Source organism: Nyctereutes procyonoides, unplaced genomic scaffold, assembly GCF_905146905.1.
Source record: "Nyctereutes procyonoides isolate TBG_1078 unplaced genomic scaffold, NYPRO_anot_genome, whole genome shotgun sequence".
Classification (NCBI taxonomy): domain Eukaryota; kingdom Metazoa; phylum Chordata; class Mammalia; order Carnivora; family Canidae; genus Nyctereutes; species Nyctereutes procyonoides.
Window position 1 is genome coordinate 18,038,168 of NW_026575122.1, and position 18,802 is coordinate 18,056,969.

Genomic DNA, 18,802 nt, shown 5'->3' on the forward strand with positions numbered 1-18,802 from the left:
CACAAAAAGAAGTCATAAAAAGCCATGACTAATGAGCCTTGGAAAGGATTTTGGATAGTCTTGCTTAGAAACAGGATGCATCTACATGAACATAAAATGTGTTAATTTACTAGTTGCTTTCACCATAGGGCAAGAGTCAGCTAACTTTTTCTATAAAAGGCTGGGTGGCAACTACTCATCTCTGCCATTTGCACAAAAGCAGTCATAAATGGTAGATAAGTGAATAAGCATAGCTAGATTCCAATAAAATCTTATTTACAAATACAGGAGGCAAAGTAGGCTTGGGCCACAGGTGGCTGAACCCTGAGAGGATAATCTCAAGTATCATGGCCAAAGATGTTCTACTTACTCTTAACCAACTGTATATATTTTTTAATATTTGTTTACCATATTTTCAGAAGACCAAAATTTGGGATGAGAAGTTGAATGCTGGGTGAGAGAATCATAGTTCAAGTAGCTGTCCAGCTGAAAAGAGGGATTCAAAAGTGATGCTGTAGAATTTGGCTGGGATAAGCAATCAATCAGGTCTCAACACTGAAAGGCAACTGTTCAAGTATAAAACTACCTTGACAAAAATTTATGTGAATTTAATAGCATGCTTTAATAAGGGCTTTAGTCTCTAAAAATGAGTTAACTGAAGGTTCGGCATGAGTGAACAATAAACACTGAACAAGAATACCCTAAACAAGAATGAACACATATATTGGCTATGGTCAAACCAAACAAGGTAATCATTCAACTGTGTCCTATAAGATCAGAACCTATCTAAGTAGTATGGATACTGAGCTTTAAGAGAGACATTTTCTAACTGGAGCAAAGCAGGAATATGCCCAGAATGCTAAAACACTTTAGGAAGAGTAAGAAAATCAGAGGTATTCAATGGAATTGAAGAGGAAAAGAACATTTAAAGGGAACATGAAAGCTGTCCATAAATATTTAAATAGATGCTGCATGAAAGAAGAAATCATTCTGATTTGCTTACAAAAGAGAAAACCCAGGTCTAATGGTGAGAAGTTGAAGAGCAGATTCTGAGTTCGCTATCAAGAAAAGCTCAATAAGACCTGCATGGGTGCAGCTCCAGTGGCGCAGCAGTTTAGCACCGCCTGCAGCCCGGGGTGTGATCCAGGAGACCGGGGATCAAGTCCCACGTCAGGCTCCCTGCATAGAGCCTGTTTCTCCCTCTGCCTGTGTCTCTGCCCATAAATAAATAAATAAATAAATAAATAAATAATTAATTAATTAATTAATTAATTTAAAAAAAGACCCACATGGACTGGGACGCCTGGGTGGCTCAGCAGTTGAGCATCTGCCTTCAGATGAGGGTATGATCCCAGGATCCAGGATTGAGTCCCATATCAGGCTCCCTGCATGGAGCCTGCTTCTCCCTCTGCCTGTGTCTCTGCCTGTCTCTCTGTGTGTCTCTCATGAATAAATAAATCTTTAAAAAAGAAGATTGATATAAAAAAAAAAAAAAAGAAGAAGACCTGCATGGACCAGGGAGTAGGACCTCTAACTTTTCACATCAAGTACAATCTAAATGACTGACATCCAGGGATACTCTACCAGAGGCCTGCGCTGAGAGACAGCTGGCCCAGGAGACCTCTGGAGTCTTTTCCAACTCTAGGATTCTACATGAGTTGAGAGAAGCAGAAATATAGGCTACATTTCTTTTTTTTTTAATTTTATTTATTTGTTCATGAGAGACACAGAGGAAGAGAAGCAGAGACACAGGCAGAGGGAGAAGCAGGTTCCATGCAAGGAGCCCGATGTGGGACTTGATCCCGGGACTCTAGCATCACGCCCTGGGTTGAAGGCAGACGCTAAACCGCTGAGCCACCCAGGCATCGCTATAGGCTACATTTCAATGCTGAAATGGCAAATCACAGAATCCATTTAAACTTCACAATTCGGGGATCCCTGGGTGGCGCAGCGGTTTGGCGCCTGCCTTTGACCCAGGGCGCGATCCTGGAGACCCGGGATCGAATCCCACATCGGGCTCCCGGTGCATGGAGCCTGCTTCTCCCTTTGCCTATGTCTCTGCCTCTCCCTCTCTCTCTGTGACTATCATAAATAAAAAAGAATAAAAATAATAAAACCTTAAAAAAAATAAACTTCACAATTCAAGGTTAAAGAACAAGATTATTTTATAACAGCCTGGGGGATTAAAAGTATTCCAACTGGGCAAGTCTGAAATCCCTTTTGTTAGATACCTGGATGTGAAAACTTAAATGTCTACAAAGAAAAGACCCGGTAGGGTGGTATCTCTGCCTGTCTCCGCAGCTCAAGCAGCAACTGAGAAATCTGTTGACAACAGCTAACCAGCAGAGAATCAGACTCTACTCTGGAGACGAATCTCTGCTGCCACTTTAAGTTTCCCCATTTAGATCAAAGGCTAAATTCTGATGTTTTAAATCTAAATAGAATTTGGCATGGCACTAGAAATCCATATTCAGTTAAAAGCCAAAACTACATCTTATAAGATCTTTAATAACTATTCTTTAAAGTCTCAATCTAGATAAAACAGTGAATAAGTACATGTGAGTACTAAACCATGCCTTTCTAATCACTCAGTACTAACAAGGATAGACTGAGTCTAATGAAACAGAAGGAATTATGTCTGTTCCCCATGGCCCTTGTTATTTTAAGCCTGGATTCCAAGTGTTCTTGACCCCAGAGGAATGCATAATCTGAGAGCAAAGGAGAATTTCCACTATTTTCTCCCATGACCTTCTGGATAATTCCCATTTCATTAGACTAAAGGGAAAACTCTACTTTTCAACTTCAATATCACGAATAATAGCAAAGAAATCATGCATCAAAGACATGTTTCTTATTTTTTTTTCTTGAAACAGAACCTCAAGAAAGGAACTATTATATATATCCAAATATAAATATTTTTCCCAAAACTATCTCTCAGGGAAAAAAAAAAGACTTAATCCTACATAAGAATTCTCACAGTCTCCTTAAGGAGTGTGCTTTCCATTATTTTGATCAACATAGAACTGTTTGAGGCATCTTAGCCTGAAATGGCCCAAATCGCACCTTGTTTCAGATGCTGCAGATCACAAAGAAGTCTAGGTTACAAAAGCAAGAGGAAGCTAAGAAATTGGAGAAAACCTCAAATTATGTTCAGTGCTTTTATAAATATCACTTTGAAAGAAAGAAGGTAACTGATTAAGTGATGAAAATATATCTGTATTATAAAATCTGTATAAGAGGCTGTCCAAATGTTTGCAAATGAATACAGTACTTCAAGATAAGATATCCAAGGAAAGCATCAGAAAGAGATTTTTAAAAGGAGCCATATCTCAAAGAACTCAGAACTCCATGAAATACTCTGGAAAGCTGTGCTGAAAAATTTCAGAGTGTGTCAGAGATAAATATACTAACATAAAAGGGGTCAAGACTTAGAATAACTTTTTATGAAATAAGTGGAGAGGGGATTTCTAAAGTATACATCAATAATTTGATTTTACAATACAGCCACATATTTAATCAACTAGATGAAAGTAGGCATGTGATTATCTTAGTAGACATACCCACACATACCTACAGGTGTGTACATTCAAGCCATCCCAAAATATCTTTGCTTAATTTTTTCATACGAAAACAGTGTTGCCATACAATCAGGCATAAACATTACAGGTAGAGCATCTCTGCCCTTTGGGATACACACTTTAAAATATCTTCCTACGTTTGAGAATTCTCCTACCAAATGAGGCACAGCCCACCTTCCACTATAAAAGCTGGAAATAACTGACTGACACTTGTTTTCCCAGCCACCTCATAAAGAGGTAGTGGGACCTGGCCAGAATTCCACTAATGAGATATGCCACCCCCAGACTTGGATTCAGAAGCTAGGTCTTCAGGAAACTATGAACCAGAGATTCCAGTGGGTGGTAGAAAATCGTTTCCACCACCAGAGGCAGCGGTGCTGCTGGTATGTGCTGTGCTGTGTCCACGCAGTAGCGATGGTGGTACTGACTTCTCCAAACAAAGCTCTCCAAGTGGAACTCTGGGCATGATCCCTGGTTCCCAGAACCAGATAAAGATACTGCAAGCTATCAAATATTCTTTAAATGCACTCTTTCTGTTCAGAATTCTTAGACCTTGCAACTGAGAATCTAGACTAACACAGGATTAACAGTTTGTTTAAACTGCAGAACTTTAGGAGCACTTTGGTGGCTCAGTGGTTGAGCGTCTGTCTGCCTTTGGCTCAGGTCCTGATCCCAGAGTCCTGGGATTGAGTCCTGCATCGGGCTCCCTGCAGGGAGCCTGCTTCTCCCTCTGCCTATGTCTCTGCCTCTGTGTGTGTGTGTCTCGTGAATAAAAAATAAAATCTTAAAAAAAAAACTTTAAAGTCTTGTCAAAATGCTTTCAGTACTATCCATCTCAATTCCTAAACAAGTTTTTTTCTCCTGATTAAATCAAATCGGTTTTTGATTAATTAGATTACTCCTCATCCACACTCATCCTTTGCTATCTCTTTTTCCCCAATCTAGCCACTCTCCCTGGACTGTGCCCTTCCCCCATCAACCTAGACTCAGGTCCTAACAGGAAAATTAAGATGCACCCATTTTAAAATTAAAGTCCTACCATTTTTAATAGCTAAAATAATGAGAGAAAGAAGTCAAAAGACTGATGCTGAGAATACATGAAAACATTTAACTGGTTATGCTAAAAGCATCCTGCCACAGTGATAAGTAAGAAGCCAACACTATCTCTTTTGCGTTCAGCCCTAACCAGTTCTGTTTTTAGACTATAGAAAAAACAATTCTTTTTTGTTAGCTGAGTATTTTCAACCTTAAAAAAAAGGAAATAACGTGGGGCACCTGGGTGGCTCAGTCGGTTAAGTGTCTGCCTTTGGCTCAGGTCATGATAGCACACTGGACTCTGCTCAGCGGGAAGGCTGCCTCTCCCTCTCCCTCTGCCACTCCCACTGCTTGTTATCCTTTCTTTCTCTCTCAAATAAATAAATTAAATCTTAAAAAAAAAAGGGAAAAATGCTTGCTCTCTCTACCTACTCAACACAAATCAAATAAAAAAAAAGGAAGGGAATGCCATACTAGAAGTAATTTTAACTTCCAAATAAATCCCTGGATATTATTTTATTTGTCAGCACAGCTCAAGCTAAGCTAATCCTTCTGGTAGAAAAAAATTATTGTAAAAACAAAATTAAATTTTAGAGCAGTAATAGCTCAAACTTTCCAGCTAAAAACTGGTGAGAATCTTAATGAAGTCATATACAAAGGTCTAACTGGGACACAGATACAGAGGTGCTGCTAATTCTATAGAGTTTAAACCTGAAAATTAAGAGCCAATTGATATGAAACAGTTTCTTGAATATCTGATTCTTTCAGAACACAGCAGTCCCATTTAACAGGCTAGAAATTATAATTAGTAAAATATACATCCTAATTTCACCAGATAGCCACCACACTTTTGCTTTCTTCTGAAAGTCCAAGAATAAAACGTCCCCAGTGAGGAGTTTTTGTCAACTTTCATTCCTGAACTCTGAACAGAGCCTAACAAAACAAGAGGATTTGAGCTGAAGTTCTGACAACTTCTTCTCTCTAGTTTAATTCCCTAAATATTAGGTCATAAACTGGCTCTCAAAATAAAATTTAAAAAGTCATTGACTCACAAAAGTTTAAGCTTCCTTTAATGTCTATTTTCTACAAACAGATATCTTAGCATTTATTTGAAGGGGGGAAAAAAGAAGCTTGCATCAATTTTGAAGGCCATTGGTTAAAGGTAGCAATTTTACTCCAATTTTTTAAATCAGACTCTACCAATAAAGATTTTTTTTTTAGTTATTCTTTGGAAAAACTAAGAATCTTCAAACAAAGATTGGATATAGTAGGAATAAATTAACCTAATAAGGATATTAAGTAAGAGATTTAACCTTGATCTTCTTTCCCTCTGTGCATGAGGGACAATAAGGATCTAGCTCCTACTTTTTTTAAAGTAAACACCCAGGCAAAACATTACGAGAAGGAATAAAACTCCACAAAGGTGAAAGAGGAGCCTGAGAGAAAGCTGCAAAAGTATCACAAGAGAATCTGAAATTTTACTTTTTACCTTTAAATAAGAGAAAATTTTAATTTTTTTTTGAAAATTTTAATTTCTGAAGTGAATGGTGTGAGTCAGTGGCATAGCTACTAATGGAACCTTATCAATCAGGCAATAAGTGGTTGATCAAGAAAATATGAGACAGAGAGAGGGGGGTGGAGAGACCTGGTCAGAAAAGAACATCTATACCTTTGGTTGATGGCAAAGACACTAATCTCCAGCCCTTCTGTGCCTTGGCTTATCTGAGTGGCTGAGAGAGAAAAGGAGGGTGTGGGACAGAAAGGCTCTCATTCTCAACTACACAGCCAGCAGCTTGAGGACCTTATCCTGACAAGGGCCTAAGACCTCACTGCATCCTCAGGTGCTAGAAACTGCCCAGCTCCTAACAGGCATTCAAAAATACTTATTTTATGAATGAGGAAGGATTCTCCTACAAAGTTAGCTAATGTAAAAAATATAATTTCTATATAAATTCCACATTCCGTGCTGATAGTGGTAATAGTAACCACGAATGCCTATGAGAAGTCTCCTGTACACATCATCTTCATTCAAAACAGTCTCTTTCTGTATTATACTGGGTCCTCTAAGAAGCAGACACCATGAAAAGATCAGAAATGCCAGAAATTTATTAGGAAAAATGCCCATGAGGACATAGAGAGGGAGCCGGGGAGGCTAGAAGAGCTGTCAGACAGCAATGCAGGTCTAACCCCTGGGGAAGGAGATAGGGAGGAAAGGAAGGTGAGAAGGTTGAGTAGACACGTGTTTGACTACAAGGCATTTCTAGGAAAAGTTCAGCAAGGCCATCGGGGACTCTGTGAGTCAAGGCTGCCTGTGAGAGGACTCTAGAGTCCCCAGGAATGAGCTGCTTTAGCACCCCTGCTGTCTCAGTCACTGGCTGGGGGCAGCCTGTAGGAGGCATGGCCTTCACTCTAATGCAGTGATAAAACCATATAGCAGCCGGGCCCAGTGGTCCATTCCACTCCCTGCAGTGGGAGATCTGAGAGGTGCCTGACTGCCACTGCTAGCAAAGTCCATATTCTTTCCACTACTCTATCATGGCCACTGGTATACCTCTGGACCTCTAGTAATCCTCACCACCACTAAAGTTCTGTATTTCATTCAATCTAACATGCCACTAATAATAAGACACTCCAGAGGCACCTAGTTGGCACCTAGCTGGTTAAGTGTCCAACTCTTGATTTTGGCTGAGGTCATGATCTCAGGGCCCATGTTGGGCTCTACACTGGGCATGGAGTCTGCTTAAGATTCTCTCTTTTCTTGTCCCTCTGCAACTCCCCCCACTCACATACACTTTCTCGAAGAAGAACAAGAAGAACAAGAACAAGAAGACACATTTCACTCTTTTATATATTGCTAATAAAATCTTGATTTAAACTTAATACTTAGAACTTTCACACTTATTAAAAAGCTCTTTGACAGATTTTTATTATGTATCCCTCCTGTGCATACATAAATAACATTGAAAATATTTCTAAAACTTCTTCAGAGTCTAGCTCTTATCAATCACTTTTCATCTCAGCCACCAGTATCTAGTTTTGTCCACATATTTTTTTCCTCCTCTGTGTCATCAAGAATATTAGAGATGTACTATTTCTTTAAGGGGTGCTCCACTGGGCAGCCCAGGTGGCTCAGCGGTTTAGCGCTGCCTTCAGCCCAGGGCGTGATCCTGGAGACCCGGGATTGGGATCAAGTCCCACACTGGGTTCCCTGCATGGAGCCTGCTTCTCCCTCTGCCTGTGTCTCTGCCTCTCTCTCTACCTATGTCTTTCATGAATAAATAAATAAAATATTTTTAAAAAGGGGATGCTCCACTTTGTTACCTAGGATCTTCTTCCAAGGTGATACATCCACTCTTTAGGTATTTATTGATGCTGGCACTTCTTGGACCTACTAGAAGGCCTCAAGGACAGGTTTTCAAACATTCAGCAGTATTCATATTTCTTCCTTAGGTGGGCAAATGGTTTGTTGACTGAAATGTTGGGGGACTACACATGTCCAATCAGGCCCGGAGAAATAACAAAATTCACATTTCTTCAAGACTGCCACCTTGTAGATGGCAGCTATAAGGATACATTTCCATTTAACCCATGTTCAAAGGTGGAAGAAAGGTTGATAAAATCTTACAAGGAGCTAAAGGCAAAGAATAATGTCCTTAGGCTACCAGGAGATAGAAGATTGTCTTTTTTTTTTTTGAGATTTTATTTATTTATTCATGAGAGACACAGAGAAAGAGAGGCAGAGACACAGGCAGAGGGAGAAGCAGGCTCCTCCATGCAGGGAGCCCAACATGGGACTCAATCCCAGGTCTCCAGGATCACACCCTGGGCTGAAGGCAGCGCTAAACCACTGAGCCACCAGGGCTGCCCAGAAGATTGTCTTTTCATTACTACCACCAACTTACTTGGTGAAGCGATGTGGATCAAATCACTCCATCTCACTGAGTTCCAGTTTCCCCTCTTTTTTTGGTTTCAGTAATTGTTAAAAGTTTCCCTAAGTTCTCTCTCAGTTCTTTGTTTTAGGAGCCAAGGGCATATCTTTGAATACTTCGTGACTGGATCAGACAAAAATATTTTTCTCGTGAAACTGCAGATTCAGCTAAACTTAATTCCCACTAACGGAACCACACCTCTAGATAAGACAATGAAACGAGTGGGCTGGTCGTATGCTGGTGTCTGTTGTTGTGTGCATGTGTGGAGTGGAGGTGGTGTGAAAGGGAGTCCGTCTGTCCGCTCTTTCATGACAGTAGTAACTGGTTTATTAGAAGAGTCGATTCCTCAGAAACAGAGAACAAGCCCAAGGACATGAAATATAGGAAACATAAGTTTCAGCAGGGAAGTAGAATCTGATGATGACAAGTCTTCAAGACCACAGATGACTATGAGTCACCAAGGGAGGACACTGAGTCATGAGCAAGCCTTCCACAGAAGGGCCCACCAAGGAGCCCAATTCTCTCGCCTAAAATATCCTCAACTCACTTTATTTTTTTTTTTTTATTTATTCATGAGAGACACAGAGAGAGAGAGAGGCAGAGACACAGGCAGAGGGAGAAGCAGGCTCCATGCAGGGAGCCTAACGTGGGACTCGATCTGGGGTCTCCGGGATCACACCCTGGGCTGAAGGGGGCGCTAAACCGCTGAGCCACCAGGGCTGCCCCTCACTCACTTTAGAATTCTGATATGAGTTAGTCCAGACTGTAACCTCTATTGGATTCTAGGTCAGTAAAAATCCAACTTGCAAAAGATACTCTCCTAGCAAACAGGTTTCACAGTGACTTCTGCATCTCACTGACTTATAGTGAGTTTACAAGGGGGAAAAGGGATTTATATGAAAAAAATGATGTTGTCAAATTTTAAGAGTCAGTTCCAAGGAGGAAAATTCTTCATAAAGTTAGGTCACTGACAACTTTTAAACTAAACTGAGAAACTGTTTTCACAAATAAGTTCAAGATGGGTCTTTCCTCATCTGAATGCACTTTCCAAGAGAACTTCACACAAAATAATGTCACTTTATTGTAAAAGAACTGATTAAAACAGGCTTCACATATATATAAATATAATTTTTTTAAAGATTCTATTTATTTATGAGAGACACAGAGAGAGAGACAGAGACAAAGGCAGAGGGAGAAGCAGGCTCCATGTAGGGAGCCCGATGTGGGACTCAATCCCCACTCTCTAGGATCACACCGTGGGCCGAAGGTGGTGCTAAACTGCTGAACCAGCCAGGCTGCCCTAAAATATAATATTTAGAATATTATAATATTAAAATTATATTATATTATAATAATATAATATTTATAATAAGATGAAACTAAAGGCACAATCTTTCTAATGGCATGTGATCCCTTAGGTACTTATCACATTACAAAAACTCATCAGTAATGCTAAGAACAAATTAAGTAACACTAAAATTCCTAACAGCAGAAACCCATTCTATGAAAATAAACTAGGTATAGGTCAAAATCCTTTGGAAATGACAGATGAAAGCTTAGTTTTTAAAGTCCATTTTAACCTCCTGGTAAATAAAGTCCTTAAAAATCAATTTACAGTGTTTCCAACTTTCAGACATTTCTAGGTCCAAGGTTAGGACCCAGAGGTTTCACTGGCACCCTAGGCCAGGATTCCAATTTAAGCATGCTTCACAATAACCTGGAGGGTTTATTAAAATACACACTGATGGGCTGCACCCCAGAATTTCTGATTCAGTAGCTCTAGGGTAGAGCCCAAGAGAGCATTTCTAGCATGTTCCCAGGTGATGCTGATGCTACCAGACCAAAGACCAAGCCTTGAGAACCACTGCCCTAGAGTATACTAAAGAAAGAACTGCATGAAAATTTCTCCCAAAACATAAAGGATATTTAGTTAGTTTTAAGCTACATACATCATCTTCACAACATTATGAAATACTTTTGGAAAAAAAAAGGAAGTTTGGAGTAAAAATCAGTATCAAAAACCCCAAAAGATAAAGAAATAACTACATGATTCTGTAAGATACTTGAAACAATGAAAAAATAACGAGAAAGGAGTAAAACAAATAGGCAAGTGTTGAGAAAACACCCATCCTATCTGGCCCAGAACCATCTAAACTGTTAACAAAAAGCCTTTGGTACCGAAAAGCCCAGTATCTTCTTTCTTGGGGCATGAGCTCAAGGGAAATCACCCAGAAAGTGTTCCCTACCCCGGTGTTTTCACAAGAGTAAAATCTATGGAAGATAAAAAAAAAAAAAAAAGAAGATCTCAAAAGCCTAAAGAGTATGTAAAAAAAAAAAAAAAAACTGATTAAAATATATTTGATATACCATAAAAATGTTATTATAGTAAGATGAAACTAAAGGCACAATCTTCCCAATGGCATGTAATGCCTTGGATACTTATCACATTTCAAGAACTCATAAATAATGCTAAACACAAATTAAGAAACACTGGAATTCCTAACAGCAGAACAGGGTCATCTTGCTCAAGCAGGGAAAGGGATGTGGCTGGTGGATAAAGGGATAAAGGGATGTGGCAGCCCAGTGGGCCCCCAGCACCTCGGCATGAGAGGCAAGTGCCTACTATGTACCATCTGGCAAGCTCTACCTTCTCTCTCCAGGCATTCCCTCCTCCCTGAAGATTTCCTCAGCCCCTGGGCCTTACACAACTGTCCTGATTTCCTATAATCCCTAAAAACTGAGCAGTAACATTTAGGAAAAGTACAGAAACATAAAGTTACGATAAAACAACACATGTAGAGAAGTAAATACAATATGAAGGGCTTTTAAAAGAACATTATAAACGCTACAACAGTATTTCAAAAGTCCTTAAATTCTTGGACACCTGCCCACCTCAGAGAAGTACACCATGTCCTGCCATGCCAGAGAGAGCATCTCCAGAATTCTGGCAGTGAAATATCACATAGTACTTGCCTGGGAGAAGATACACAGAAGTGAGCTCAGCAATTCTGGCCACAAACAGCACCCAGCTCCCCAACACGACTTTACTTTCACAGTCAAGGCTGGCAAAATAATCAGTAAGAACTGCTCACTTGAGAACTACCCCCTGGAGGCACCTGGGTGGCTCAGTGGTTAAGCGTTAGCATTTGGCTCAGGTCTTGATCCCAGGGTCCTGGGATATGGTACCACATGGGGCTCTCTGCGGGGGGCCTGCTTCTCCCTCTGCCTATGTCTCTGCCTCTCTCTCTGTCTCCCATGAATAAATAAAATCTTTTAAAAAGAAGAGAAGAAAAGAGAAGACAAGAAAAAAGAAAAGAGAACTACCCTGAAAAAGTCAATATTGGCCTTTCAAAGGGCATGATACATCCATGCACAGAAATTGGACTCCAGTGCAGGTGCTGGGGGGGAAACACTTTGAGACTTCCTGACTAGCCTTCTTTCCAGTTCCTTCCCCAACAATTGGCTTTAAGAGCTACTGAGACAGACACTGATGGGAAATATGCAAACAGATCCCTCCCTCTTTCCAAAATTCTATCATTTTTCCTCATAGGGAAGAAACTAGTGCTTCACTTCTATCTTTCCTTACTTGGATAACTCTGATTCATCTGTCAACTCAGGTCTGAAATGATGTCTCCAACATCATTTCAACATGCCCTCCCTGAATTCCCTAAGAACTCTGTTACCACAAAGCATGCTTTGGGCAATTTCTCCCAATGGACGGCTAATTATGCAAAGGCAGGAACTATGCCTTTGTCTTTAAAGCACTTGGCATAGTGTTTGGCATGTAATAGACACACACAGCATTTGCTGAACTATTTATATATAAGCCTGTTGAAGTACACAGATCAGTCTTGTGTATGTATATATACACCTGGAGCTCAAAACCAAAGAATTTGTTCCTTTTTGTTGAGCTTCCAGTCTGAAGACGTTCTTAAAGCCCAGTTTCCTATTTTAACATTCATTTAAGAAATGGAAAGCTTTCAGGGTGCCTGAGTGGCTCAGTCAGTTAAGGGTCTGCCTCCAGCTTGTTCTCTTTCTCAAATAAACGAAAGGAAAGGAAAGGAAAGGAAAGGAAAGGAAAGGAAAGGAAAGGAAAGGAAAGGAAAGGAAAGGAAAGGAAAGGAAAGGAAAGGAAAGGAAAGGAAAGGAAAGGAAAGGAAAGGAAAGGAAAGGAAAGGAAAGGAAGAGGGAGGGAGGGAGGGAGGGAGGGAGGGAGGGAGGGAGGGAGGGAGCTTTTTAAGTTTTTTGACATTGGTCCTTGCCTTCTGAAACAGATTAAAATTTTTTTCACAGTTTAATGACTGAGTCTTAATGATGAGTATCTATATGATGCAACCTAATTTAATTTAGGACTTCAGAAAACACTAATTGTTTTTGGTTTTGTTTTTAAAGTAGGCTCCATGCCTAGCATGGAACCCAGTGTGGGGCCTGAACTCACTACCCTGAAACCAAGGCCTGAGCTGAGATCAAGAGTCAGACACTTAACCAACTGAGCCATGCAGGTGCCCCAATTGCTTCTATTTTTTTTTTATTTAAATTCAATTAGCCAATAGTACATACTTAGTTTCAGATATAGTGTTCAATAATTTATCAGTTGAGTATAACACCTTTTAAAGATTAAGCGACTCCTAAGATTTTGTTAAATTCCTGGAACCAACTTTAGAATATTTCTACCTCTATTTTATAATTGTCGTTTTGCATTCCCTTTTTAGTATGTGGCTCTGCAATGTATGTTTTTCATTATGTTACATAAAGATGATAAGGAGTTACTTTAATGATAATAGTGATAACCATAGTACTCTTAATTTATTTTTTTAAGTAGCCTCCACACCCAGCATGGAGCCTAACATGGGGCTTAAACTCACCATCCCAGAGATTAAGACCTGAGCTGATATCAAGGGTCTGACACCTAACCAAATGAGCCACCCAGGCACCCCAATGTGTAATAATTTCAAGTAAAACAAGAGTTTTTAAAAGTTCCCATAATGCACTGGCTCCCATTTTAGCTACTTAAAACCTCCTTCATCTCTTTGTCACGTGTTGGGGATGTATGAACTTGTTAAGCCATATAAAAGGCGCTCCTCTGTGTCTCTGCTCCACAAACTCCAGCTCAAATACAACTCCTTCCACAAAGTCCTTCCTTCTAACAAGTAAAGATTTAGCTGCTTCACACTTCATGCAATTCCACCTATACCTGTGTTATTACACTTAGAATATATATATTTTTAAGGATGTATTTATTTTAGAAAGAAAGAGAGCGAGCAAGCATGGGAAAGAAGGACAGAGGGAGGGAGAGAAAGTCTTAAGCAGATTTCGCATTGAACACAGAACCTGATGCAGGGCTCAATCTCAGGACCCTGAGGTCACAACCTAAGCAGAAACCAAGAGTCCTCAGATGCTTAACCAGCTGAATCACCCAGGTGCCCCTTAGCAGAATACATTTTAATTCACTTTTTTACCACTTATTCTCTAGGGCCATACTGAGCGCTTCCTAAGAGAGGTATCTTTTCTTCTTCAAAAGTTTAAGGTTAGTGCCTAATAAAGCATCAAAGTTTTCTTTATTAAGTATTCAAAACTATTTAAAACAAAACAAAGGTAGCCATTATTCTATGCAATTTTTGTGGTTAAAATAAGTGACCCCTGATCAAGATTAGACAGAAGCACTGAAAAAACATTAATATGGGTTAAATACCAAACACTTTCACTTCTATTATTTTTGTTATTTTATTATTATAACTCATAACTCAGGAAGAAGTACTATTTTTAAAAAAAATATTTTATTTATTTATTCATGAGAGACACATAGAGAGAGGCAGAGACACAGGCAGAGGGAGAAGCAGGCTCCATACAGGGAGCCCGATGTGGGACTTGATCCCAGGACTCCAGGATCATGCCCCAGGCCAAAGGCAGATGCTCAACCACTGAGCCACCCAGGCATACCAAGAAGTACTATTGTAAAGGTCCTTTAAAGCAAATAGGAAAGTATCAGGAATTCTTATTGATGGAAAAAAGGAAAAAGAAAAACCTACAGGTTAAAAAGGACTTAGAAATTTACCAATCAAGGGGTACCTGGGTGGTTAAGCATCTGCCTTTGGCTCAGGTCATGAGCTGAGGGTCCTGGAATCGAGCCCCTCTCCCTCTGCCCTTCCCCCCCACTCACACATGGTCTCTCTCTCTCAAATCAATCAATAAATAAAATCTTTTTAAAAAGAATCGAATGCAACATGTTTGGATACAGATTCAAATAAAGAACTGTTCAAATGAGTATCAGATTATTTTGAATATAGCCTAATTCTTTGTAATATTAAGAAGCAGTACTACTTGGGACACCTGAGTGGCTCAGTGGTTGAGTATCTGCCTTTGGCTTAGGTCGTGATCTGAGGGTCCTAGGATCAAGTCCCACATCGGGCTCCTTGTGGGGAGCTTCCTTTTCCCTCTGCCTGTGTCTCTGCCTTTGTCTGTATGCCTCTGCCTCTCTCATGAATAAATAAATAAAATCTTTTAAAAGAAATTACTAATTGCTTGCCTTTAAGTGTGTCAAGGATGCTACAGATCAAAACGAGAGTTACCTTTTACAGCTCTGTAGTAGGGTATTTATAGATGAAACAATATGAGAATGGGCTGTCAAACTAATTGGAGTAGGGAGTGAGAAGTACAGAGAAATAAGATTGGCTGTGTGGCAACCAAAGCTGGATACTGAGTACACATAGTTTAATTATTTTTCTCTCTACTCTTCATACACACTCAAAATTTTTCAAACTAAAAAGTTTAAGAAACAAAACAGCATTAGATATCCCTTTAATTCTATGGTTGGTCATAGCTACCCCCTCCCACTTCGACCCCAAACTGCTTTCTGTCTTTGGACAGTTTCCTGCTATGCAGCAGGAGTTGCTATTCCCACAAATGGGTTGCAACATACTGTCCCATTCCTCCCTGAGGTTCATGACCTTATACAGACAACATCCTATTCCTACTTCTACCCTGTACTGGAAACTCAGCCCCACCAAACTCAGCCCCACCTTCAGGGTAAAAGACCCTGAAGATTAAGTCAAGATGCCAGCTACTAATAGCTCTGAGAACCACACTATCTCTATCATCAGACAGCCTGGAGCTAAGACCATGTTCATTTTTTGACCTAGTCAGTTCATCTCAAGGAACATGGAACGCAAACAGAACATCAAGATAGTAAGTAGTCACACAGTATTTCAGTGGAGCTAAAACCCAGCACCAGTCTGCCCAGAACCCTCTTCCTCAAAATGCCAAGATGTCTCACATAGTTCTCAGCAGTAAAAACCTCCACTCACCATCTCAATAGCACCCTTCGCTACTCTCTGACTCTGGCTACTAAACATACTTTATTTTATTTTGTAGTACCTATCACTGCCTGACCTATATCATATGTTTATTTATCATCTCCCCTTCCTAGAATACAACTCCAATGAGGGACCTTGCTTGGTTTGCCTCTGTGTGCTCAGATTCTAAACAGTACCTAGAACACACAATAAGATCAAATGTGTATTTGCTGAATGCTCAGGATCCCAGAAGCACAACTAAATATCAAAGAGGTCTGAGAACAAAAAAGTTGATTCTATAAACATAAACTAAGAAAGCATTCAGACCCACTTTGTATAGTAGAAAGGTAGTGTCACAGCACTATTTTTTATCACATTTAGACATTCCTAAACTGCTGAAAAATCAGTGACTTGGATCACACAAATCATTGAACGTGTCATCTATGCCAGTAAAATCTAATGGGACCACAGTACCTTCACCTGCCTGCTATGATATTTACAATATATACAAATTATCTCACAAAATAAGTTACAGTGCACTTTTAAATAAAAATCAGCGCTCTCCCACTACTTCTTCCTCTACTGCAACTCCACCAAACAGAAATCCCACCACTGCCACCACCCAAGAGATTACAGTAACATCCAGGAAGCTGGCCAAAATGGTTGGAGCTTCAGAGTGCCCAGTTCTGGCTCTACCTCTCAACTGCTATGTGATCTTGGGCAAGGAACTGTCCCTCAGTTTCAATTGTAAAATGGGAGCCAGTAACAGAATCTGTATCGGTTGACTCAAGAATTAGATGAAATATTAGACTAACAACTTAAAATAGTACCAGTCACAGAGTGACACCTACCTTAGCTATCATGATCTATTATTATTATTATTATTATTATTATTATTATATTACTGGTATAACAACATCTGAACCTACTTGTACACACTTAGACTTTAACATAATTCTAGGTGGTACTCATTCTCAAAGACATAGAAAAAATAGTTTTGTCAGTTTTGTAAAGCCTGTAAAAACTGCTGAGAATAGATAGTATATAATAACCTGGGGGCAATTCTACTGTAAATCTTTGTTGAATGAATGAATAACGGACATTAAGAGGGAAGCTTTTAAGAAAGGTGAGAAAACATTACTCAATTAACTCAAAATCCATTGCTGAGTATTTGTTAAATAAAATCATCCCCTCAATACACCCAGCATAGCATGAGGCATGTGGAAAGCAGCCATTACCATTACTGTTGTGATCACAAATCTCAAGGCAAAGTGAGATTCTAAAGGCTTCCAAGGCCCAAAGTCTCCCCTTCACAACCTCAAAACCTACAGAAGTATGAGTCAGGCTCTCACATTGCTCTGTTGTCCCTCTACCACTACATTAGCTTTTCTGCCTTTATCTTCGGTACATTAATGTTCTGAGACTCAATTTTGTTAGGCTCTACTGCTAACAAAAATCTAGAAAGCACTGCTATAGTTCAACCCACTATTGTGTGAAAGAAACAGGGCCTTGGGATGCCTGAGTGGCTCAGTGGTTGAGCATCTGCCTTTGGCTCAGGGTGTGATCCTGGGATCCGGGATTGAGTCCTACATCAGGCTCCTTGCGAGGAGCCTGCTTCTCCCTCTGCCTGTGTCTCTGCCTCTCTCTCTCTCTGTGTCTCTCATGAATAAATGACTAAAATGTTTAAAAAAAAAAAAAAAACACAGAAGGAGAAGGAGAAAAAAGAAACAGGGCCTTGGTCCAGAGGTCCAGCAACTTGTCCAAGATCTTACCGTAGTCAGCACCACTGTGGAACTAGACACCTAGATTCCTGAAACCTTATCCACTACTAAGCATTACTTCATCTGCAGATAAATGCATCAAAACTTCTACCAGAGGGGTGCCTGAGTGGCTCAGTCGATTAAGCATCTGACTTGACTTCAGCTCTGGTCATAATCTCAGGGCCCTGGGATTGAGCCCCCATATCAGGCTCCACACTCAGCAGGGAGTTCTGTTTCTCCCTTTGCCCCTCCCCACTACTCTCTCTCAAAAAATATATATAAAATCTTTAAAAAAGAAAAAACTCTACCAAAACCATCTTCAAAACCCAGATTTTCCCTGCTTAAAGTTGAACTTACTAATTTACATTCCACAACTCACCATAATTTCTCTCTGTTCTTCCAGATTCTTCAAAAAATTAGAAAATTCACGTAAGGAAGCATCTACAAAGAGAAAGGTATGATTACTTAGTAGCCAAAGCGAAGGAAGGCAAATCAAAACGTCACCTTTACATACCTATGCAGCGTTCGTCATCTGTCTCTGCATCACCGATAAACTCAAATTTAAAATCTCTGAGTGAATGTGCAAACTTCCTCTGGGCTGCTGAAAGACCTAGAAAGAATGATTTAATGATTACCTGATGCTTTAAGTCCAGGCTTAGAAGAAATGTATTCCTCCTAAGGTTGCTAGAACTGTAGTGCTCCCCACTCAATTTATGAGAAAGCACAACCCAACTCCTTTGCCAAGGGGTCCACTGCCCTCAACTTGGCCCTCTCTGGGATGCTTCTGTCTTCGCTTCTATACTCTGGCACAGAACAGGTGCTGAAGAAATGTTTACTCCCTCCCCCACCATCTTCCTCAGAGATGTGACTACCTCACATTGTTCCCATTCCCCAAAGATCTTTCCCTTTCTCTGCTCACTCAGGTCAGAACTTGCCCAATTCAAAAGTTCACACTATGATTAGGAAACACACACACCTGATGGTATCTCCCAGGACTGGATGAGAACTGGCTAGATGCCAAGGTTTCAAATATAAAAGTATCAAAGCTCAAAGTCAGCCAGTCAGATGCCCTTAACTGACTGGCAAACTCCAGCCAGAGAAACCCAGAAGGATCAAAGAGTTTTCATAGAAAACAGCAGCATGGAGGTAACTAAAAGACAAGCTTAAAGGGTAGAAAGAATTCATTCTGCAAAAGACTTATAGGTTCTCATTTTTTTTTACTGCAGATT

The 18,802-nt window shown here is 40.0% G+C and overlaps 1 protein-coding gene across 1 annotated transcript in view; it reads right to left on the bottom strand.

The window, feature by feature from the left end:
• The window catches only part of ARHGAP10 (Rho GTPase activating protein 10), a 310,929-nt gene that overhangs the window by 208,257 nt on the left and 83,870 nt on the right, over nt 1-18,802 (bottom strand). Inside the window, 2 exon segments of the mRNA XM_055336297.1 lie at nt 17,953-18,014; nt 18,088-18,183. Of these exon segments, the coding sequence (XP_055192272.1) occupies nt 17,953-18,014; nt 18,088-18,183 (158 nt within the window).